Genomic DNA, 26,257 nt, shown 5'->3' on the forward strand with positions numbered 1-26,257 from the left:
TGGAAGGGCTTGGGGTATTGCCCTTATGTGACTGATGGCCACAAATCTCTCTATGGGGTGCTGCAGCTACATGACAGGGGCCTAGCGCAGGGACCAGGTGAAGCTTCTACCATCCTTTCAAGGTCTCTGGGGCTTCAAGACTGTATCTCGACCTTACCAGGGTTCCACTCATGGTCCACAGCCCGATGTACACCATAACAATGGGTCTTCATAAGCTGTATTAGTTATCCTGCTTTCCGTATGATGAGAAAATACCCAGGAAAACCAACTTCAAGGAGGATAAGTTTAATATGGGTCATATTTTTGTAAATATGACCATTTCCAGCCATGGCCTCTTGGGCCCACTGTTTCTGGTCCTGTAGTGACGCAGAACATCATAGAAGTATAATGTGGTAGAAGGAAGTTGCTAGTCTCCTGTCAGGCAGGGAGAGAGGGAGGGAGAGGAGAGTACAAGGGTCTGCAAGGGTGTAGAGGCAAAATTTTATTTCAAAGGCATATGCCAATAACTTACTACATCTAATGGACCCTTCCCTCATGTCTCTCCTGAGTAGCCCACTTACCTTTAAATGGACCAATGAATCAGTCATTGAAATGGTTCAAACATTCATAATCAAATAAGTTCCCAAGGCTCCATCTCTGCCCCTGCAACTGGGACCAAGTTCAACACGAGTCTCGGAAGAATATTTCATATCCTGGACATAAATAAGAGTTAACCAGGCAGGACTGGACTGCTACAACAGGAGGTAAAATGGGAGTCTACCAATGCCGCAGGACAGATTCCTCACATAACATTATCTCCTTTTATGGTCTCATTCATTAGGCCAAAACCAACTATTTACACATCACTGTCTTTTCTACAGGGAGGATTGGTTTTGTTTCAATAGTTCCTGTCTCCAAACCATTTAATTCTTCTAAAATCACTTACTGTACCACTCATTACTGTCCTTATTCCTATTAGCCCTTCCCCCTTTAAAAGGATTATATATGTTTCTGAATGAGTTCAAGTATGACCAAGAAATTTGTAAGGTGGAGAAAATTTTCCAATCATACTCTTATATAGATCAAGTTAAGCAGGTAGAACACAATTAACTTAATTCAAGAAACAAACGGAATCAGTTTGTTTTTTTCATTCGTGAATATGGTCTAGATAGTTACATTTTATCATTCGTAAATATGGTCTAGATAGTTACATTTTATACTTCTTGACATTGTCAAAAATATGGAGAAATATATTTTGTCTCCATGTAGGAGACAGGATTATTCACATGTCTCTGAGAGGGGAATTTGTGTGAGTGCTTCAGTAGTACTTGACCTCTGTCTTACCTACTTTACCTGTAGGAACTTTCCTTCCAATGTAGTAACATGTAAATCAAGTAAGCTTCATTTATAGCTTATATTAGCATGCAGAAGTCATAACAAAAATGCTCCTTAATAGGGATTTTAGAACTTAATTATAGAGAGTATTGTATATTTTTTTTAAAAAAATGGGATGTACTTTTGATTTTTAAGAAGAAAGATGTAGCACTATCGTTAGTGGTCGAAAATACCTCTATGAGAAGAAAGCCGGGGGTATGTACAGGAGGATTCGTTAATTAACCATATTTCAATGGTTCTGTTTCATGTACTTTTACTACTGATACTTGAATGTACTTACAGTCCTTTTCGAAAACAATAAAAAGTATTATAATTAATATAATTAATGGTATCATGCAAATATTAGCACTCATCTTTAAACAAACATATTTGCTTATTTATTTGCTTGAGGGAGGGGGTTCCTGATGCTATCACACATGGGCAGAGGTCAGAGAAGGACTTTAAGAAGTTGGCTCTAGAAGTTGGATCTTTTATTCTAACATGTAAGTTCTAGGAATTGGCCTCAAATAACCTGCCTTGGCAGAAAGTATCTTGACCCATGGAATCATCTGGCACGTCTCATTGATTATTTGTTTTAGAAATATGTATTATATTCCTATAATTATAAAACTATAAAGATGTAGGGTAGTACATGTTTCTATTCCAAGATTCAAGTGTAGATATAGGACAAGTTGTAGTGTTGTGAAGTTCTTGTTTAGATGAAGGCTTCAGAGTTGTGATTTTAATAAGATTCTATTTTGATGTACAGAGTAGCTTCTACATAATAAGTTTTGCATTTCATATGATTGACAACTTTAGCAAGACAGAATTTTAAGTATTGTACATTTCTCAAAAAGAAGCATCGATCACTTTCTCCTTTGATATTTAGTATCACTGATGTAAATTAATTATTTAGCCCATATATGAATCTTCAGCACTCTTCAGGAGATGAAGATATTTTAAAATCTCTACTCTTCCATAAACATATACAAAATAAAATATACAAATATTTTCATAATAGAACTTGCTTGGGAATTTCTATCTGTGGATGCCAATAAACGGGAGAGTAGCTGCAAATAGGTCCAAGATCAATGCTCCCAATTCTTCATACAGCATCTCCAAAATACAAGAAAAACTAAAACAAGAAAAGTTCTCTGCTAATGATTTGAAGCGAAAAAGGCAGACTAAAGAAGGTACAATTTCTATAGATAATTTTTAGTACTTTAATTGAGATATATGTTTGTGTTTTGAACATGACCTTCTCCCTGTCACTTGTTTCTGCAATTTTGATATGTTCTTTGGAAAAAAAAAAAAGGTTCTAGCCTGGCCCAGGCATTCAGATGAAGCCATTTGTAGAATGTAAAAGCTTCAGGACCAGGAAGCTAATTAGGAATTTATTTATTCAGACATGCAAGTCAGCTTCTCTTTGGGACTCTTTCCAAGTAAACACAGAAAGCCTCAAAACGCATCCACAGACAGATCCATTAGCGTGTAGATTGACACAATTCATCATGATTTCTCATGTGTGTCTTCTGGGGACTATTCGTCTGCAAACGCTATTATTATTTGTATTATTTACTTATGGTAAAAAATGTTTTAATGCTATTGCTGGGAAGAGGCTCTGTTTGGGGATTCCTAATTAGCTGCTTCCTGTTCATTTTACTTGCTAATGTGTTGCTTTTCTCTCTGGAAGTTTTCTAACAGCTCAGATGACAAAGCGTTCAGCTTCATGAAGATTCCAATGGCTAAACAAATGTTTAGATTGTATTGAAAAAGAAACCATGGAATAATTTATGGCTCAAAGGTATGGACAGCATAGTGGGTGAAATCAGCAGGAAGTCGTACTAAAATCCTGCTGTCTGGAGTCCTTGTCCTTTGCCCTTAACAAAGCAGAATTAACCTTTCAAAATGTAAGGTGCTTCAGGAAAAATTTACTCCAGAAGAATTTTTGTGGAGGAATGTTAGGTCGCTCTCGGTTGATCATTAACGGACCTGTTTTATGGGTGTGTGTGTGTGTGTGTGTGTGTGTGTGTGCGCGCGCGCGCGTGCGTGCGTGCACACGCACGGCTATGTATATGGTTCTGGGATCCAGGGGAAGAATGGGTAGCAGTAATCCCTCTCATGTTGCTAATTGAAGCACATGTTAATAGACTGAGTGATGATGGGATAGCTCTTTGGCACAAAGTTGTATGACAAAACATTGGCGAGACTTCTGGAAGACATCAGAGTAAACAAGGAATTAGGTGCATATGTGGCCCACACTTTCTTCTATTGACCTGCTGCATAGTCATGCCCTACTTCCAGAGGCATCAGCTCACCACATCTTACTCCAGACACCAGCTCCATAGACCTGCCTTCTGGCAGAAGGGCCATGAAATGCCTCCTGACTAAGCTTCACAAAGATTGCTTTCCTTATCTTCAGATTTGTTCAGACCCAAGCTTTAACATATATCTCATTGCTTCCTGTGGGTCAGGGGAGACTTTGATTTCCTTCTCATTTATTTATTTACATCAATTGCTACCTCCTTCCCAGTCTCCTCCCTCGGAGTATCTGCCCCAAGCCCCTTCTCTTCTCTGAGAGTGTGAGACCCTCTACCCTGGCATATCTCCCCAGTCTGAAGCATCAAATCTGTACAGGCTTAGACATATCTTTTCCCACTGAGGCCAGACACAGGAGCCCTGTTCGGGAGTGGATTGGATTCTATAGCCAGGCAAAAGATTTAGGGACAGCCCCCACTCCAGTTGTTGGGGGACCTGCATGGAAACTGAGCTACACATCTGCTACATACATGCCGAGAGCCTCAGTCCAGCCCGTGTTCGCTGACGCTGGCCTCTGGATGCGAAACCTCCTGTACTTTTCCCAGCTTTTAATCATCCACTCTACCTTATGTCCTTCATTCCGGTTCATCTGAAAGTCTGTCCACAATCTCTTGAGGAAGCATATAGCTATGACATACATTCTTATGTTAATAAGTATATTGTTGACATGTCACAAAGATTCTGATATATGGAGGGCAAGTAAGAGCTAGTTAGAATGGAAAGGGTTAAGGGAGTCATTCGTATTCTGCGAGAAGACACCATTACACAGAAGAAGACAGCCACACTGAAAGGGAAGAATTGTATTGAACGAATATAGTCATGAAGCACCCGGGGCACACTTAAGAGGCTTGAGGGCTGGTTCTAAGCAAAGGAGTAGTATGAAAAATGAAACTAAAAGGTTAAAACTTTAAATTTCCTAATCTACAGTTAACTAACGACAGAAAGGACCGGAAATTTCAGAACATGACCTACATTTTAGACTACATAGCATCATGTGATATTTAGAATGATGTATGTATGTATTTGATATACGTTGGAATCATAGTCTAAAATTGAACCTTTAAGATGTTCAGCCTAAAACTTACATGGGTTCCCATACATGGGTTCTTCCTCTTTGTGCAAGATGATGGTGACTGTAGCCCTCAGTATTAAGGATAGAAAAAGTCTGTAACAGTGTCAGCAACCCAAAGAGCTTCTAATTCTTATTCTTTATCCCAAGTTCAATCTTCTGAATGAAGCATGAAGAGTACAAAGTATGTGTAGGAGTAAAATGTATCCATAAGATATACTTGTTCACAGTCAGGTAGAAAGCATTCATATAGCACGCCATTTTAAGCATATTTTATTGCAATACATGATTTAAACATTCTATACATGGTATTTGGCATGATCTGGCAGTAACCTAGAAGGATGAGTCCTCAAAGACAGTGGACTTGGGTTACTATGTATATTATTAAACACAAGTGTATATCATAGCTTTAGAGAAACTACTTCAAAAAAATCTATATAAAAGAAAATTATGCGTTACATCTGACTGCCAAAGACAGAACTAAGTTAAGGGTTATTTTTGTAAAGTCAATACTCTTCTCCCATTGGGGTTGCATTTCTAGTTGTTGGGAATGCAAATTGGCATAATTTGTGATTTCCCAGAAGTACAATGATGTATAACTATATTCAGAGGTTAAAAGAAGCATGCATTCCATTTTATCTTGGACAGGCGTCTGCAGTTACCACCCTTCTGCTCTACGCCAGCTCCATAGTCTTTTCCTACCCCCTCTGGATTTTAATAACTTATTTGTCCCTCTACTTGCCACCTCTCTTGCAAATAATTTCCCCACACAGGTGATTATTATTTAAGAAATCAATAGTGCAATTCCATGCTTATAAGTTTCTCCAGAGGAGGAAGAAGGATTTGCCACTCTTAGACTTCTCTTTCTGGTCTTCACCACACGCTTTTAGACCCAGCCTATCAAATACCCCTTCATAGTTGTCGTTGAAGCAATTGTTTCAGTGTTGAGATTTACTCTTCTCTGACTGTTTCAAAGTCACGGTGGTGGTTTTTTAAATAAGGTTTGAGTAACTGCTGTTTCTTTCTCTGGGACCCCCAATATAGACTCTTAGGATGGCTTTTATCTACTTAACTTAAATCAGTTGCGCAGATGCCTCTCCCTTTCAGGCATTTACCTTGTCCTTGAGTCTGATAGACTCAGATAGGTGAGGATAAGTGATACTGAGACCATGAGAGGCGGACATGGGTCAGGACATAAATGCAGTCTGAGATAGAGCAGGAACAGTGAGCTGCAAATGAAGTTCACATGACTGTGGCTCGTCAAGTCAAAAGACCACATAAGGGCTGAGAAGAGAGTCTACACATTAATATGAGATTGCATGTAATCAAATTAGAGCACAATGCTATTAGCTGATTGCTAGTCATAGCTGAAGGCTTTCTGCCATAGCCTTACAGCAACTTTACTAAGAAGGTTTTATTATGGGCTGAATTTTCAGAAAATGAAAGTGGAGATTTCCAGTTCCTCACTCAAGATTCTTTTGAGGCAATGAGAAAGGCAAGAGAATTTAATGGGAGTATGAGGTGTGTGTGTGTGTGTACATGTGTGTGTGTGTGTGTGTGTGTGAATATGTGTGTGTGCGTGCGTATGTGTATGTGTGTACATGTGCACATAAAAGAGACAGTGAGGGAGAGAATGAGAAAGAAAGAAAGTGATTTCACTTTGCCATTAAGGTGATTACTCTTCTCAGTAGAGAAGCAGGAATTTCTGTTCACCTAATAATGTCCTGGGCCTTCCTCTCAGCTGCATATGGGAAGTTTCCTCAGATTTTTATCAGAAGCCCTGTTCTAAGGAAAGAGCATATACTAAAATATGCAATTCTGGAGCTTCTGGTCTTATTTTGTTGGACTCTAATTCTTCATCATGTGTCTCACTTATTAAATGAAAGGAAAACCAGTTTCCATAGAAGCTTTTTGAGCTGAAACCTGACAACAGGATTTATACAGCCAAAGCCAAGAAAGCCAATCACTAAGTCTCCCTTAAGGACTTTGGGCCTACACATGAGTACACATTTGATGCAACTCCTCATTCCTATCTCGGTGCATCTTCTTTCTCTGTATGTCTCTTTTTCCTAACATTCTTGATCCTATATCAAAATAACTCTAATAAAATTTTTAGCTTTGCTTCACTATGTTTGTTAGTCCTGAAATTCTTTCCAGCAGAAAAGCCAAAAGTTTTGGTTTGGCCTGAGGAAGGCGTCCTCTCACTGGTCATACCATTAGCAATGCTAAGAGTTTAAACTAGAAATGTGATGACAGAGCCTACATTACTCCCATGTCTGTGCTATCCTCTGCTAATAAATTACACATGTCAGTGACCAAGCAAATGGATGAATAGCATGAACACGCATAGGGTATTTTTCCCATTCGAAAGCAGCACACATGTGAATTGAGCTATCAAGTTCTTTTCAGTGTCAATGATATTCCTCATATACCCAGAAAGACAGGTTTGAAGTCTAGTTCATTATCCAAATCCCAGCCAGTGCCAACCATCATGGAGTTATTAGAAGATGATGACATCTTCTCATATAAGCTTTCAGAGGCACATTTTAGCCCCTTCAAACACACAGCTACTTTACCATTGTAATGTGCACTTGCCCAATAAAATTGCTTTTAAAGCTCTTCTTGCTAACCTTTGACCTTGAGGACTATGTATAATTTATTATCCTCCAATCAGTCAAACCTTTTCCTTTCTTGTTTTTGGGAGATTTCCTTTCTTCTTCTATCAATATTGCTCTTCCATTTTTGTTTGTTTGTTTTCTATTTGTTTTAAAATCACAACATGATACTGAAGCAACACATTTTATCATTTATCATCTTCATTTAGGCGATGTTTTTGTTCACAGTTAGTCTGTAATGAAAATAGTTTGTTGTCCTGAGTAAAGTTGTTGTTTGTTGTAATTTCTTTTTCGTTTTTGCTGTTGGCTTTTCATCCTGTTTGAACTAGATTTCGTTGTAGGAGAAAGCCATTCCTTCTGTTTTTTGGTTAACAGTTGAGTTTTCAGTATCTGAAGGCATTTGGTTTGTAGCTTGATTTTGAATGTGAACTCACATAGTTTTGAACCCGTGTTGTTTGCAGATAGCAGAAGATGACTGAATATCAATTCTGTCAAATTATTTCTTATATTTACACAAGCTGCTATATAATACACAAGGCTTATAAAATTTCATGTGAATTTTACTTTTCCAGGCTCTGAACAAAGTGGTTTGTAAGTTAAAATTGAAAAATATAACTTTATATAAGGTAAGTCATGATTTTGAACACGTTTAGATTTCGGATGGGAGCTGAGACACTGTTTATGTCATGCAGTTTGGTGGCGTCGACAGCTTCATGAACCTTGTAAAACTGAGTGCTCAAATCAAAGAATGGGGAATTGTTCCCAAACATTTTACTTTACCAATGTCCATGCCTTCTCCTCTTCCACCTATGCCCTCTATTTCTATGTAAGAATGGAGTTGCAGTGGAAAATTAGGATAGGTTTCTTCCATTTCTGTTACACATCACTTTTCTTTTTGTTTTTCTCATATTTTTAGATTTTGTCTGTGTCAAGGGATATATATATATATATATATGTATATATATATATATATATATATTCATTCATGTGTGTGCATGTCTGCCTGTAAAGGCCAGAGTTCAGCTGTGGGTGTCTTCCTCCATTGCTTTCCTTTTATGGAGACATATTTCTTGAACATAGAGCTCATTGATTAGTCTCTTCCTATCTCCTTCCCTTTGACCTCCTTCTCCCCCCCCCCCCGTCTTTATTTCCTCCTGAAAATCATAGTCAGAAACCAAGGTTGGAAGCAGAGTACTCCTCCTCACCTTCAGGCTCACCACTGGCTGCCCTGATCCCTGATTTTCAGCTTTTTCTGCACTGACCTACATCAAGAAGCATCCCTATATGAAGAAGGTCATTAGTCTTACTTTCATGTTGGGTTTGCTCATGCGTTCTTGCATTCCAAGAATGCCCAATAAGGGCAATGTGACAAAGCCGTGAGATTTAATGGTCATTTTGGTTTCACAATTCATTAAAAGGGGAATTTACTGCTTTTAATACTCAGTAAACAAGTCTAAACATGTTTAGAACATTTTCCCATTTTATATATAAGGAAAACCGTACACATGTAAAAATGACTTTATCCCATTCTAGATTAAGTTTACTGTGTGGGAATTAACTGTACCTATTTGAGAGCTGTGGTTTTTCATGTGGACAGCCTCTTGTCCTGAAGCCAGCCTGCAGCAACCAGCAGTCAGTCCCCACGTCTACACTTCTCTCCGTAAATGAAGGCTGCTTCAAAGGGGGAGCTTTGAAGCTGGACTTAAAAAATTCATCTACTCTATTCTAGCCCTGGTGCAACATAATCAGGTTATTAATTTAGATATTTTTCTCAAATCTATTGATATTTTGCTGAATAATAACTCATTTTAAACAACCGACATTCACTTCATAAACGGTACAACTGCATATATTTTTACAACAGGATGATTTCTTTAAAGCAAGATGCTTTTGAATTCCTTTTGAAGTTCCTGTGTTGCTTCTGCAGTTCCCAGAGCTTTCCTGCTCTTTCTGTGTCTTGGGTTGCCATCCAGTGGCAACAGCTACACACTTCACTCCTGTGACAAAACCTTCTGCCTGCCAAGCAGGGCAACTGCTCTGACTCAGAACTCAATACCTAATGAGAACATAAATCTGACGTCAGTGGTAGCCATGCTTCCCACTGGGCATCCAGGAATGCATATGTCTAGATGTGGACAGAGGGGAAAACAGCAGATAATAGCTGCAGAGAAAATAAGTTCTTTTGTTTTCTTAGGAAAGTTATTATTCACATTTATTACTTCCTTATATTCACTTTAAATAATGAGAAGCATAGTGTTTGTGTAAGTTTTTACAATGTCAGTAACTTAAATGTATACATTAATGATGTTTGCACTTAAATTAAATGCATCAGTTTTGGATGTTTTTTCTCAGGTGTGGTGGAATCCACGAGTTAAAGTATCATACAGAAATTTGAGCACAGAAGTTAGAACAGCTAAATCCACCCACTTATGTCATTTATTCTAAGATGGGCAAATTGTCTGAAGCAAACGTATAATTTAAAGGATGCATTTTAAATAACTTCTATAACTGTCTCAGAAACTCTGTTAAGTGGTGAGAATCATTCACAATCATAACATAAAATGAGACTTACGCTACTTAGAGGAAAATATAATGAACATACAATGGCTTAAAACTTATGTTTCTTTGTTTAAAACTTAGCATAATTTGATTTGGGGTTGTCTTTCCATGTTGGAAGTTGAAAAGTTTGGAGGCGAAATAAAAAGTTTCAGCTAGATTAAAATCTGTGTCTCCAGATAAAGGAAGTTGGAGGTTGGTGTAACTTCTATTTATTGTTTAATACCTGTCAATGGGATGTTATCCTTCCCTCATTCACCTAATTGTTTCTGGAATTGCCTTCACAGACTCCCAGGTGCTTCTCAACAAACTTCATAGTGATTCTAAATCTGATCCAATTGATAATAAAGACTAATTATTACAAATTCACACCTTGCTAACTTGCTACTCAATACAATTCACTAAATTGTAATGTTCGTCCTGGACCTTGCAAAAGACTCATATTTAATTCATAATGAAAAAATATGTTCAGTTCAGTTTCAATAGTACCCAATATTTTAAGGGTTTCAACTTTGTTCAAAGTTTCCTCAAGAATCAATATAAATTTTTAGTTTTGAGTCCAAGGAAAATAAAATGGTAACATATTGTGTTCATCTACAATGGTGTAGAGTAACATCTTCATTCCAAAAAGTAAGAAAGATGGCCCATGAAAGGAGAAATGGGACAAAGGCAAGAACATAACCAAACAGCAAACGTAAATGGCCTCGCTCTATGTCAGTTATCTGGGGCACATGGTGTGCAGATCTGAGCTCTAAACAGATAGAGCAGCACCTCCCTGTGGACTCTTTTGGCTGATTTAATTCCTTTTCTGCATGTTTTGTAGGCAGGTATCCCATATCTGTGACAACTTAGACTCCCTGCTCACAGTTGCCGGCACTACGCTGTCTTTGGTGCTCCTTTCTGTGAATCTGATCCTGACCTACAATGCCTGGTTCCAGAAGCTTTCCTCCAAAATTTTGACAAAAGTGATCACAACTTCAGACTCTTACATTGTTCATGTAGTTTCCTCTTGATCTTTGACAAAGAAGACAAAAATATACAATGGAGAAAAGAAAGCATCTTCAATAAATGGGGCTGGTTAAACTACAGTCAGTATGTTGGAAAATGAAAATAGATCCCGACTTGTCAACTTGCACAAAGTCCAAGTGGATCAAGGAACTCAACATAAAAACAAATACATGGAATATAATGGAAAAGAAAGTAGGAAAGAGCCTCTAACCCACTGACATGGCAGGAAATTTCCTAAACAGAACTCCAATGGCTCAGGTTCTAAGATCAAGAATTGACAAATAGGACCTCATGAAACCGAGAAGCTCCTGTAAGGGATAGGACATAGTCGATAGGACAAATCAGTGACCAACAGATTGGAAAAAAATTCTTCACTAACCCCACATCTTATAGAGGGCTAATATCCACAATATATAAGGAACTCAAAAAGTTAACTTCCAAAATAATTCAAACAACCCAATGAAAAAACGGGCTATAGAGCTAATCAGAAAATTCACAACTAAAGAATTTTCAATTGCTGAGAAGCATTTAAATGTTTAAGTCCTTAGTCATCAGGAAAATGCAAATCAAAATGACCCTGAGATTCCACCTTATACCAATTAGAACAGCTAAGATCAGAAACTCAGGTGGCAACATGTGCTGGCTAGGATGTGGAGAAAGAGGAGCACTCTTCCATTGCTGGTGGGATTGCAAACTGATGCAACCATAATGGAAATCAACTTGGAGCTTCCCCAGAAAATTGGAAATAGTTTTACCTGAAGACCCAGCTATATCACTCTTAGACATATACCCAAAAGATGCCCTACAGGGGCACGGGCTCCACTATGTTCACAGCAGTCTTATTGGTGATAGCCAGAAGCCGGAAACAACCCAACTGTCCCACAATGGAAGAATGTATACAGGAAACGTGGATCCCTAGGAACTGGAGTCACAGACAGTTGTGAGCTGTAATGTGGTTGCTGGGATTTGAACTCAGGACCTCTGGAAGAGCAGCCAGTGCTCCTAACCACTGAGCCATCTGTCTAGTCCTTGTAACTTATTCTTGATGGAGAACAAATATACTTCAGGGTTGTCAATGTTGTGGTTGACTGGTTTTAAGGATCTGCACTTAGGTCCCTGTGACTGCACAACATTCATTCTATACTGAGCCATCTCACTAGTCCTCTTTTTGGTTTCAACCTGTATTTTCTGGATAATTGATGATGTGCAGATTTTATGGTGGTTACTGTTTGTTTTTATATATGTGCTAGCTATGTTGCTTCCTGTGGGAAATGTTTATTCATGATCCTTTTTTAAGGCCTAAAAATGTCTTTATTTTGGTTTGTTTTCAGTAATTTTATTTTGTCAGAAGTTTTCTTAAACTTTTTCTTTTTAATATTTTAAGCTTAATCTTTGAAAATTTCATATATTTATATAATGTATTTTGAATAGATTTACCTCAGTTCCTCCACAATCCCTTCTTAGCTTCATGTCCTAGGATTTAACCCACTAAGTCCAGTCATTGCTGCCCATAAGTGTATGGATGTTGGAATAAAGCTGTCAACCTTAATCCTTTGGGTCATACATTATTTTAGATACCTGTTAGTGACCTGTTAGTGTAGTTATCATTTTTTCATTCAGCCATTAATTTAAGAAAATGTATTTGTGTCACAAGTATGTACCATACCCTCTTCTAATTGCTGAAGGTATAAATTTGATCAGGAAATAGTTCTTACTCCCTTGAGCTACATTCTGTGTTATTTTAGTGAAGTAACATCCATGATCATTTCTATGCTTAAAAACCAGAAATTTAAAAGAAAAGAGTGATGGACCAGTTGTAATGTTATTTTAGTTGGAATTTTACTCAGTTTTAGTTATTTTAAAGTGAGAACCAAAGTTTTCAGTGATATGTTCATAACATTCAGCATTTTTTATAACAAAAATGTTCCTGGTAAAGCATGAGAAATTACTCTAGAATTAACTTTCCTCATTTTAAATACTGATTATACATTTTACACGCTGTAGGATAGTCTCTTTTGGGTAGCAACTCAGTTTTTGTATTCTTGAAACACAAAAATAAATGTTAATACATTGTAACTATCTATTCTTTTTTCCTGTACATTACCAATAATGAATATCAGTGGCTGAAATAATTAGAGACATTATCTGCAATACTGATACTTTTCTGACCAGCATTTCTGCCCACTTTCTGATACTTGTATGGCCCTAGATAAACTTTGTGCAAATGCAGACAGCTTTGTAAGATTTTATAAGTGATGGTTCTTTGGTCAAAGCTGAGAGGAAGAGTGCATTATGTTATCATTTTCTTGTTTGTTTCTACTCAATATATCATATACAAGCTTCTCACTTAATGACCCAAATGTGCCTCATGGAGACCAGGCTTTTGCTACCACAGTTTTCATCACCATGATTAGATACGTGATCAAAGCATCTTCAGGAAGGAAGGATTTACTTGGGCTTACAGTTTGATACAGCCCACCATCATGAGGACAGGGTAGTATCTGGAGAGTGAGGCATCTGGTTCATTGCATGCACAGTTAGGAATAAGAGAAAGAGGAGTGTTGGGATTTAGTTTACTTCTGCCTGTTTGTTGAAGTCTAGAATTTTATGCTAGGGGAAGGTTGTTTGTATACTAGTATGGACTTCTACACCTCAATTAACTCAGTCAAGAGGCTCCGCACAAACGTGACCAGAGATCTGTTTCTGTGGGGAGTCTCTATCTGTATCAACATCCACCAACACATATTCCAACACTGCTATTCGTGTTTAATTCTATGCAGAGGGACAAGGAGAAGAGGTAAAATTTACAGAGACAAAGAACCCTCCCAGTGAAGCTGAATTCACATTCAGCTTGCCATTCTAGATAGAAATTGGGAAGGAATGCGGAGGAAGGCCAATGCTTAGGAACTGAAACCACAGAGAAATCACGCCCACTTAGATTCCTCCATGTAAGGAGAGAAACATGGATGTATTTTGGCCTGTCACAGACTTTAGTACTCCACTGTCCTCCCAAGGAATTCTCTATAACCACATGTACCTGAAACACTCTTTTCAAGGAAGATTAGAAGATGACCCTAGTAGTACAGAAGTATCAAGGGAGACATCTGGGAAAAGGTTGGTGCATACAACCCCATCCTCATGTTCTGTGCACATTTAGTTCCTTGACATAAACTGCAGCTTCTCGAGGCACTCTTATGTCACTGAAAGCTCTTTCATTTTTTTTTTTTTTTTGTATATTTAACACAAGAGATCTGGTTGGGGCCCTTTCTTGCATCAAGTCCTCACCAATGACCAGTGTCTCTATCTACAAGGTTTACTACGATTGGAAGTGGGTTTTCAGTTTTGAAGATTAGCAAACTAAGTATGGCATTGAGCATATCAAAGAAGAGAAGACACTCTTTGCTGAAAACATCACACACACACACACACACAATCACATGACTGTGATTCCTATTTCTGGTCATGGTCATCACTATAATGTTCTTTTCCTGTCACCTCCCCATTTCGCCCCACATGACACACCACATCCCAAGAGCTTTCCCTTGTTTGCATGAACTCAAGTTCTGACTTATGCACTGCACTATCGTTATTTCATTTTTATTGACTGCAAAAAGTGGAAAGACCGAAAGGTGTCTAGGTGTCTAGTAACTCACAGTGATCACCTATAGCCCAGAATCAAGCACACTCTTTGGTTAGTAACATCACACTGCCTGTGATGTGAATCACTAGTGCGGAACGGGGGTGCAAAATAGCAAGATGAATGTATCAACCTCTGATTTGTTAAAGTCTCTCTGTTCTGAAGAAATCACCTTTTGCTTTGGTGTCAGAGAACCCCTAATCAGCAAACACCACGCTTGTGATGTTAGAACGTGAATGGTCTGTGGGTATCTGCCATTCTATCCTTTGATTTTGACCATGATGAAATCATATTTTTTTTTCAGGATATTAAGAGAACATTCCCAGCCTAAGATACTGTATGTTCAGTTACCCTTTCTTCTTACACGTCTACTTTTAGGTCATCTGGTGTGTGTGTGTGTGTGTGTGTGTGTGTGTGTGTGTGTGTGTGTACACATGTACATAAATATAAGTACATATGTGTATGAAGGCCAGAGATAAACTGTTATTCCTCAGGTCTTTTGACATAGGGCCTCTCACTGGGGCCTGGGACTCACGGACTATGCTAGCCTGGTTGTCCAGCGAGCCTCCCGAGACCCATCTGTCTCTTTCTAGGAGGTGCTGGGTTTCCAATCATACACCACCCAGGTTTTTGTATGAATTCTGGGAATGAACTCAGACCCACATCCTTGCATAGCAAGCTCTCTACCAACTGACATCTTTCACTCCCCCTTTAAAGCAGCGGAGTTAATAATATCAGTTAGTTCCATGGTGGTGAGTGTATATTAATTCCTTTTGATTCAAAGAATTTGTTCAACATCTACTTTCCATCGAGTGCATATAGTTGATGACATTGTATGTCTGAGAAACAACATGTCATAGACTCTGCTGCTGGCAACTGACCCTTATCAGTAGTGTTATATAGGGATTGTTGAGGAAAGTCCATCAAATCGGAAGGATGATTGCATCAGTCCCTTCATGCCATCTCAGTGAAACCCTTCTCCATGGCTGCAATAGAGTGATAAAGAAATGATAAACATACACACGAATCTCTCTAGTTGGGTATGGCCTGTATGAAAACATTGCACTGTGCTCCATAGATGTACAGTGTTACCATGAGTCAGTCAAGACAAAAGACTTTATATCCCTTTTGAACAACAATTAATATAGTTTTCAGCATAAGGTTGTTAGGTATGATGGGTGTTTGGTGGCAGGCACGCTGTCTGCACCATTTTGACAAAAGATACATTTGGGTGGGTCTTCATACCCTTTGATGCTTGTGTTTGCAAGCAGTATTTTCAGATGAATGGTCAACTTGCATGGACAGCCCTAGATGACTCTCACTGTTATTATATTAGAAAAGGTTTCTTTATTTGCTAGATTAAACGAGAGTTCTTTCTTTCTTTCGTATGTCTTGTATATAATACTTATTAATTTCTTTTAGGATTTATTCTTGTGTCTGCTTTCCTTTTGTATCTATTCTTTTGACAACAGCGTTTGACTCTGTCTCAATTTCTGTCTCTCTTTGTCTTTGTCTCTGTCTGCCTTTCCTGTCTCCATGTGTGTATGCGCATGTGTGCTTCTTGTTGTGGGTAGCCTGGGTTTTGAGAATGCTGTGTCAGCACTTCATTACTGAATCAAATTCTTGGCCCACATTCGGCTTGGATTTTTTTTTTTTTTTTATTAACTTGAGTATTTCTTATATACATTTCGAGTGTTATTCCCTTTCCCGGTTTCCGGGCAAACATCCCCCTCCCCCCTCCCCTTCCTTATGGGTGTTCCCCTCCCAACCCTCCCCCCATTGCCGCCCTCCCCCCATAGACTAGTTCACTGGGGGTTCAGTCTTAGCAGGACCCAGGGCTTCCCCTTCCACTGGTGCTCTTACTAGGATATTCATTGCTACCTATGGGGTCAGAGTCCAGGGTCAGTCCATGTATAGTCTTTAGGTAGTGGCTTAGTCCCTGGGATTTTTAATCTATTGTTTCAACCATCAGAGTTTCGTTATTGATTTTTTTTTTACCCCAGTGGCATATCAAGTTGTAAAATGATCTGTCTTTTTAATGTACTACCTTGTTGTGTGAAATATTAAAAATATTAAAAAGCACCCATGCTATCACCTGCTAGGTCGACAGGCTGAGACTGTATTATTTCTTTTAGCCAGGGCATGTCTCACCTCGCTCGCTAAGTTCCCACAGCTGACTGCTGCCACATATGTCCCATGCTTCCAAACTCCCGCAGCTGGCTACTGTGCACTCTTGCACACTACGCTCTGCCGTGGTACCTTTCTCTGGAACCCAGTTGAGTCACTTTATGAAGGAAAACACCACACAATCTTACTTTAGAATCAACAGGTAACACAGTCTTTGAGCTCAGAATCTATCAGCCTAATTTTACAAACTATTTTAGGTAGAAATCCTCCAGTGGCAGATACACCACTGGAATCCACTGCCTCTGGCCTCCTACATTTGGTCAGTCTCCCGTCCTAGGGCAGTCCAAAAGGGCGTTCCTTTCTCCTCTTCCTTTCCCAATCCGGAAGTCCCACCTACTCGCCCAGTGATTAGTCCCTTGTAATCTTTATTCATTAGGGGAAAGTTCTACCACACTACCTGAGCTTCATAAGCTTGGGTTTTATCTTCAATGTATTTAGCTTCAATGTATTACCTTATTTTATATAATATATTGATCCATACTATTGATCAATAATTGTAATTGCTTAATCATGCATGCTTATAACCATTTCTTAAGTTTTAAATTTTCAATTTGATGTTTGTCTAAAGGCCTCATTACCGTATTATTTCTCCAAACATGGAATCTAGGCACAGAATCTCAATATTGTACCATTTAGAACAATGGTTTCTTCCAATGGTGACTTTTTTGCCACAGACATTTTTATTCAACCCCTGATAGGTGAGGTGGTTTCATTGAGATGTGACAAACATGGATTTGAACACTTGGTCTCCAGATGGTGAGGGTTTGGGATGGTATGGAATCTTGAAGATGTACAGTGTTGCTGGCAGAATTAAGTCATGGGGGTGGCCTTTGAGGGTTTATAACTTTTTCCTGCTTCCTGTTAATACTCAGCCCTCTGTAGAAGAATGAAAATGTGACCAACCAGCTCTTGCTGCCACGTCATGCTTCCGCACCATTATGGACGCCAGACACCTGGACTCCTAGGCTAGCAGAAACCCTTCCTTCCTTTGACTGTGTTTGATCATGGAATTTTATCAAGGCAACATAAACCTTGATAATGAAATGGGTATTTATAATAGTTATGCAAATCAAATATTTACTCTTAATAAATCATAAATTCTTTTCTCTTTTTTTTTTTTTCCGGAGCTGGGGACCGAACCCAGGGCCTTGCGCTTGCTAGGCAAGCACTCAACCACTGAGCTAAATCTCCAGCCCCCATACATTCTTTTCAATTGATTATTTGACATATGTTATCATTTTGCCATTAGTATTGAGAGTGCTGTTTCATATAATTACCTAGGACAAAAGAGCAAAAGTACATGTAAGGTCATTTTAGAAAATATTGGAGGTTTAATCCTTATTCACATCCAAGTTTATTTAATGTTCGTTCGTTCTATCTATCTATCTATCTATCTATCTATCTATCTATCTATCTACATTTATCTACTTATTTATTTTGAAACTAAAGCCAGCATCAGAAATACAAAATTCTAAGGTAATTCTAGTCCAAGGAAAGAGTAATTTGGTAGTTCCTACAGAAAAATGGCAGCATAAAAGTATTAAGACTTTCTTTTTCATAATCAAACAGTTTTGTTTTTCCTAACAGAAAACTTTAGCTGTGCAGTAAAAACACCGCAATCAAGAAAACATAGTAGGCTGGGCATAGTGGTGTGCTCCTTTAATCTCAGCACTTTGGAGGCAGAGACAGGCAGATCTCTGTGAATTTGAGGCAAGCCTGCTCTTCAGATCAAGTTCTAGGACAGCCAGCACTACACAGAATAAACCTGTCTTGTGAAAAAGAACACACACGCACACGCACGCACGCATGCACGCACACACATACACATACACATGCATGCACACATGCATGCCCATATGCACACGTACCCATGTGCTGTACATTGGTTCCTTGAGGCACCCTGGCAGGTACAGTGCAAAGAGCTCATGGTGCCTGTTCCTAAACTTTGCAGTAAAGTCACATGGTGCAACACAGGCAAACTCAACCCAAAGCACCAGAGATTCATTTTTTAATTAATTTTGTTCATTGAATATTCAAAAATCTGTTACTATTGCTAATTTTTTCATGACAGCCCATATTCGTGTGTGATCACTTGTTTGTTCTGTTTGGTACTGGGTCCTACTCTTTGTGAAAGTCAACCACACTGTCCCAAAAGCAGTGGCATTGTCACTTATGCTGAAATTTTAAGGCAGAAAGGCACAGTGAAAAGGAACTAATAAAATTAACATTAGGAATATAATCTATCCCTTTATCATTTATGAAAAAAGCAAATTTTTTGGTTTTTCTTATTTTTCTTCCTCAAATTACTCATTAAGATAACTATACCCAGTCTCTGGGCAAAGATTAGCTATACTGATTTGGCCAAAGTGTTTTGTAAAATGATTTCGATTTTATATCCTAAGCCCATACAGGTCCTTAGGAGACAGGTTTATGAGTCTTCTGTCCACACCAAGGATCAGTCAGAGAGTGGAGCTCACTCCTGTATGATGGAGACACTTTTTCTCCTGCTAGGCAAGCATCCCAGAACAGAGAGAAAACCATGATTTTGAGGCAAAGCAGGTAGCCTGCTTAGAGCTGGTGGCTTGCGCTACCTCAGTGGCCTAAACTCTTGTTACTCAGTGAGGCTGTCCTCATGAGAGTACCTATGAAATACAACAGATTGAAAGCTGGCTGGCAGGTAGTGATGGCATCTTTGAATGTTAAAGCATCAGCATCAGGAAAAAATAATTGCAAGTTTGGGGCATAGTACACATGAAACTGTACTATGGAGATTATTTTTAATTTTTAATAACAAGGACTTTTTAAAATGTGATTTTCACCGGAGGATATGATGGTGAAAATTACCACTGAATGAAATGTTATATTAGTATCTTGAAAAGATGTATTTAATAAAACATATAATATATCAGTATATGTTACCTCACTATTTCATAGCAATATCTGTAAGATTAATTATCTTATGGTATCAGACTCTGCACTGATTATGTTATGTACTGTATCCAGAATCCATATGTACCACCAGCTGTTGTGTGTTTTGAACTATAGTTTCTCCACAAGAATTCACTGAATGAATATATTGAAGAGAGCAGTTTTGTCTAATATGTATTGTAACATGATGCCAGTTTTAGTAAAATTCAGTTCTTTTGTATAATAGTGTTTTATTAAATACAAACTATGTAAGTGATTACTATTGGACCAAGAGGTAGCATCTTTTATTAAATAAGAATGTGAGAAACATAATCTCATTCCTACTTTTACTAACAATAAAATAAATCATCAATCCTGAGGAATATTTTGTTATATTTTTATTGGTTATTTTATTTATTTACATTTAAAATGTTATCCCTCTTCCTGGTTCCCCTCCACAAGACCCCTATTCGCACCTCCTCCCCTTGCCTCTATGAGGGTGCTCCCCCACCCGTCCACCCACTCCTGCCTCAGCACCCTAGCATTTCCCTACCCTGGGTCATCAAGTCTCCACAGGACCAAGGGGCCCCACTTCCAGTGATGCCAGATAAGGCCATCCTCTGCAACATATCCAGCTGGACCTATGGGTACTCCCTGCATACTCTTTGGTTGGTGGGTTAGTCCCTGAGACCTTTGGGGGGTCTGGTTGATTGATATTCTTCCTCTGAGGTTGCAAACCCCATCAGCTCCTACAGTCCTTGCCCTAACTTCTCCATTGGGGTCTCTGTGCTCAGTCCAATGGTTGGCTGTGTACATCTGCATCTGATTGGTCCAGCTCTGGCAGAGTCTCTCAGGGGACAGTTATACCAGGCTCCTGTCAGTAAGGACTTCTTGGCATCAGCAATAGTATCTGGGTTTGGTGTCTGCAAATGGGATGGATCCCTAGGTGGGGCAGTCTCTGGATACCCTTTCCTTCAGTTTCTACTCTGCATTTCGTTTTTTCTGGATTAATATTTCTGAGGTACATGGGTGGTCCCATCCCTCAACCCAGGACCATGCCTATCCACTGGATATGGTCTCTACAGGTTCTCTCTCCCTTTTGTTGGGTATTTCAGCTACGGTCTTCCCTGTTGGGTCCTCAGAACCTCTTGGGTCCCTGGCATCTGGGACTTTCTAGTGACTACTCCCAGTTCCTCCTCCCCCACTGCTATACATTGAGGAATATTTTATTTATGCATCTGTATAGTAAAGATTATTTCACATTTTTCAAAGGTAATTAACCATGTGATAGGGTCAAGTCTTTGAAACTCATGATTGACTTGTGTAATTCCAAGTTAAATTTTCTTAAAGACAATGTTAGGGAGATGATAGCTTTATGTTGATAAAAACTTCATGTGAAAGTGTGTCACACCTTGTAAGCAATACTATGGGTGGGAAGGTAAACATGTACCATCTGTAGAACTATAGTCCTGAAATAGAATGCCATTTGATTTAAGCTGTACAGTAGAACTGATTAGCCCATGTAAGAAAAAGCTATTTAAATTGTCTAACTCACCTCTCTTTCCCATTGCGGACTTTCTTTATTGAAACCAGCAAGCAACTGAAGCTTAAAATAGAAACACTCCAGTCAGATTCCAACTACTCTACTGAGAGTAAAGAAAAGAATTTACAGAGACCCTATAGATCATCCTGGCTGAAGCTTTCTCATTAGTGCAAAGCAAAGCATAGTGATAATTTCATGGATTGTACTTCCCGACTTCTAATCCAAAATTTGACTACTTTTTCCCCTGTGGAGTTTAGAGTATGCCAAATCGTTTTGTTAGTAATGATTTTGGAAAGCCACTGTATCTGAACTGAAGAATAAAAGTATTTGTAAGTCAAATGACAAGCATTCTGTCAAGCAAATTTTTAGATACAGGATTGAGATTCAATATAGATCATAACATTTTCTCCTACATATTTGAAAGAATTCACTGCTAATTTTATTGTCTCCAATGGTTGGATTTGGCCGTGTGAACTTCTTTCCACGCCAGGGTCAGGATGTCTGCTTGTTCGTTCTTTTTATATTCACGTGCCGTCAATGTCTAGAATGTTTCAAATATCTTCCCTCAATCTTTTTACAACATCTTTCTGTGAAAAGATGGCCTGGTGTTTTCAAGGTTTTAATGACAATTCTAAATTTGCTTATTTTATTAAAAATCACATCACCTTTCCGCATAACTATGTATTTATTATTCAAGCCAAGGACAATGCACATACTTGTTAGATTCTAATCTGCAGACTGCTTTTTCTGCTGATTTCTCTTTTCTGGAAAACACTTTTAAATTGAAACAATACAGGGAGGTTTTGATGGCCTTGTAATTGAATCAAAACGGAAGGGCATTCATAGTAAGCAGTTGTTTAATGTCGTTGCTACTCTCCTGGTCTTATCTAAATGTAATCCAGATGCCAAGCAGACCAACTCTCCATGATCCTCCCAACCCTGCCCCCTGCGCTGTGTGTGTGTGTGTGTGTGTGTGTGTGTGTGTGTGTGTGTGTGTGTTTCATGGATGCTTTGTTTCTGAAACCCTAGCCATCTGATATTCATAACACATCTCAGAGCTGTCAGCTGTTTATTGGCCCGAACTAGGACAGAATTCTAACTGCCTTTGACACAATTCTTTCTGTGTTCCTTACACGTGTTGTTCACCTTTGAACAAGTTCCCTGGCAGTCACAAAAGGAATGTCTTTGAAATTACCGTTTATGCCTTGTAGTTGACGACAGAGTCAAGCGAAGGTTCCAAGAACAGTGGGAAGAGATGTCAAGGGATCGACAAGTGTGCATTCTCATGCTGCAATTACCACATGTGACCAAGTTGCATCAACCATGGAGATAGATCTAACTCCCACTTCTATGGGGGAGGCATTGTGCTTAACATCATTAGTTGCAACATGGAGACACGATGTGTACAAAATCACATACATAGTAATATGAAACACCAAAACTTAAGTATAAGCAGTCATTACCACTCTAGGGTTGGAACCCTGATTGCCATAGTGCACCAGAGAGGTAAGAACTCTCTTTACCTGGGTACTTCATGCAACATACTTAAACAGCAAAACTATTCTTTGGTGCATGTTTGCACTTGCGCATATATATATATATATATATATATATATATATATATATATCTGTATATATATACACATACTAATATATATATATGTGTTACTAACACACACACATGCATATATATAGTAAGTCAGGGTGTCCCACTAAACTGTTAATGTGAGTTTATAGTGAATCTGTCCTACCCATCTTGCTCTGGGGAATGGCCTGTCTCTGCCTTTCATGCACTGGGGCTGTAGGTAACTCACCACGCTTTGATTTCACAAGTGTTCTGGGAATCTGACCTCCAACCCACACTTTAATGGCTCTATTTGACTTACGAAGCCATCTCCCTTATTTGTAAGTTGCAGTTTTCCATTGCCCCAGAGGTGTGAGTTAAGAAAACTGTCCATGTGCAATTCAAATATATGGGGGTAGTGAGGTCAGTCCATGGCTAAATGTTCTTGCAGTCAAGCTTGATGGTTTGAGTTCGACCTCTGGAACCTACATAGTACAAATTGAAAACCAATACCTGAATGTTTCTCTAAGGTCTCTGCATGCTTACCTTTGCACACCAACATCCATCCACATACCTAAACACACACACACACACACACACACACACACACACACACACACACACACTCAAGATAAAGAAATGTAAAAAATAAAATCAATGAGCATAAAAACATGGGCTTCCAAACACAGAAGCTGTACATTTCACTGGGTGATGTTTAAGTTACCATAGAACTATATCTTATATAATACTATGCATATAATGGTTAATGCTCATAACCTAGAAGACATTATCTCTGGGGTAGTGTGCCAGGATGTTTCCAGAAAGGTTTAATCAGGGAGAGTCTGGCCTTGAATGTGGGCACTGTGGGACTGGAGCTGTAGACTGCATGTAAAAACTAAAAAGTGAGAGGAGAAAGGCTGGTCAGTAGTACCCATCTCTGCTCCCTGATGACACTCACACACGACCCGCCATTTCTTGTTTCCCTTGCCACAGCTAGAGCTACCCAGGCTGCCTTTCCTCCCCATGATGGCTGTGCTTTAACACGGTGGTGTAGAGAGTACCGTGAGTTGCCCTGTAGCAGCTGAGAATGGAAAGCCAGGTTTTGTGGGAGAGCAGCCAGTGCTCTTAACCATGGAGCCGTCTCTCCAGCACCCTTACTATTAAATTTTCAACTGCCGCATACAAGAATTTTTGCTGAGAGACCATTCACCCTTGTCAGTATGGACAGGTTAGTTCAAGAAGTTCATCATGGTCATGAAAATGTAAACCGAAGGCAGTTCTAAAAAGGACTTTCAAACTGTATTTGGCTTTGGGTATTGAAAACTTGGCTTTGGGTATTGAAAAATCCATTTAGAAAAACTTTTTAAAATTTTTTATTTGTTATTGTATGTGATATGTACATGTTTCTGTGTGTATACATGCAGGCACAAATGTGCACTTGTATGTGTGCATGTGTGTGTGTGCGCACACGCGTTTGCACATATGTTGTGTCAGCAGACAACTTTGCGGAGTCCTTTTATCCTTTCCACCTTATGGCTTCTGAGAATTGACCTCTCAATTGCCGTGCTCATTCAGTGAACATCCTTAACTGTGTTAACAGTGAGCCATCTCATTGGCCCTCTGTTTATTTTTTCCAATAATTAAAAGAAAGAACAGTGAATACCATAGAGTAATCACATAAAGTAACAACGACTTTTTGGGAAAATTTCTATCCAGCTTACACACACACACACACACAAACACACACACACACACACACACACACACACACATTCACGGGTTCTTGGCTTTATTACAGCTTTGTGTTGGTATTTATATTTCATGATTTCTTTTAAAATGTCACCCCTTTAAGAGCCGAGAGATGTCTGAGAAGCCTGTGATTTACTTCCTCATAGAGATGGAAGGAATCATAACATATTATTTGTGCTCCATCATGGTATTTCCTCCCCCTATTACCACTCCCAAGTGTCAACACATCCTTTACAATTATGCCATTGATTTTTTTTTTCGTGCTCACCAACCTGATATCATGACAAGTAATTTAGAGGAATTTTTGACATCTCTTGCTTAAGGCTAATGTTTTATTTAACCGATGTATGCTTTTTGGGGGGACTACTTGCTGTTAGACATCAAAAAAGCTTTGGTGAGGCACAAGGAAAAAAAGCGAGGGGCAAGTCATTCCACTTCTCTGATACACTCTATTATGGGCAATTCTTACTAATTTTAATAATTTTCCACGTCTTAAAATGATCTGGTGAGAGCAGTTTGGTAATTGAATAGTACAGTAGGTTAACAAGCCATTGTGTCACTCAGAATTGCTCAGACGGGAAGTTTCAGCAGTGCAGAAAGGGCAGAGAGGACCTGCCTATCACAGTGATTTTCAGAGATCCATGCAGAGTGGACCTGCATTAAGATGCAGGACAGTGAAGGGAAGGAGAGAAAGCCTTAGTTCCAGGCCTGGCAGGAAGGGTTGACATGATGGCCATCTTGCTCCTCCCGTGAGTGTCAGGAGGACTGAGGTGGGAGAGAGAGCCCACTGCTAACTTCTGTCTCATCTTGGACTTGTTGTGGGGAGTCACCTTGCTGAAAACAAGGAGAACAACAAGGATAAAACAAGGCAAGCAGCCTTTACCGCCACTGATCCCTGACTTTATAAAAATGGTCGTCGGAGTAGTCATTTAAAAACCAAACCAAAACAAACCAAAACAAACCACCACAGAATCAAGAATGATCTAGCGATGTATCTGACTTTAAACTTTTAAGTATATTTTAATAATATAGCTTTATAAATGTATCCACTGACAGTCCTCCCCCGTTCAATCCTCCTCCATCTATGTAAAATTAAACTGGCACTAATTAAATCTGAAGCTAAGGCCGCCATGTAGGGGTGTGTGTGGGGTTCTGATTAAAAATATGACTAAAGCTTTGTTATTTCTTCGGATCCGTTGGTGCTCGTTTTATTCATATCCTTAAGTGCTACTTGAAGGGGAAATAAAACGTTTTATTTTCCAAATTAAAGAATTGCATTTTGTTTTCATTAAGGCACCCTAGGCCTCGCTTTATTGCATCATTAATTAGCACTTGAATGGTCAAAGGGACTTATTTGGTAAGCGTGTATCTTGCAACACACTGGAGGCGTATATTAATGAAAGGCTAAAACACACCCAGGAGCCTCTTACTGCCACATTAAAACATTTATAAATGGGATTTTAATTTAAAGTGCCGCTAAAATGAAAATGAAATGTTGTATTGATTCTCAGGCCAGATGCTTTTAGGAAATGCGGTGTGTGTATTATTCCCTCTTCAAATTATTACTTCCAACTGACCTAGACACGCTCAAGAATGATTCTCTGAAGCCCAGATATAGCATATAAGGCAATTAGACTGCATCACTGAGAGGCTGCACCATGGCCCCTGGCCACTAGGTGGCAGAGGTTTCCAGGTACAGCGTTCCTGCATCTTGCAAACTGCAAACCAACATTCATCAAAATGTTGATTG

At 39.0% G+C, this 26,257-nt stretch overlaps 1 protein-coding gene across 5 annotated transcripts in view; it reads left to right on the forward strand.

Moving 5' to 3' along the window:
- The window catches only part of Gpc5 (glypican 5), a 1,436,787-nt gene that overhangs the window by 384,911 nt on the left and 1,025,619 nt on the right, over nucleotides 1–26,257 (forward strand). Inside the window, exon 6 of one of the 5 annotated variants that reach the window (XM_039093412.2) lies at nucleotides 17,617–17,847. The exons of the other annotated variants lie outside the window; for them this stretch is intronic. Within the exon in view, the coding sequence (XP_038949340.1) occupies nucleotides 17,617–17,626 (10 nt within the window). The 3' untranslated portion in view covers nucleotides 17,627–17,847. Of the gene's footprint in view, nucleotides 1–17,616; nucleotides 17,848–26,257 lie in introns of those variants that run through there. 5 annotated transcript variants of the gene reach the window in all.

The sequence above is a fragment of the Rattus norvegicus genome, chromosome 15 (assembly GCF_036323735.1).
Source record: "Rattus norvegicus strain BN/NHsdMcwi chromosome 15, GRCr8, whole genome shotgun sequence".
Classification (NCBI taxonomy): Eukaryota; Metazoa; Chordata; class Mammalia; order Rodentia; family Muridae; genus Rattus; species Rattus norvegicus.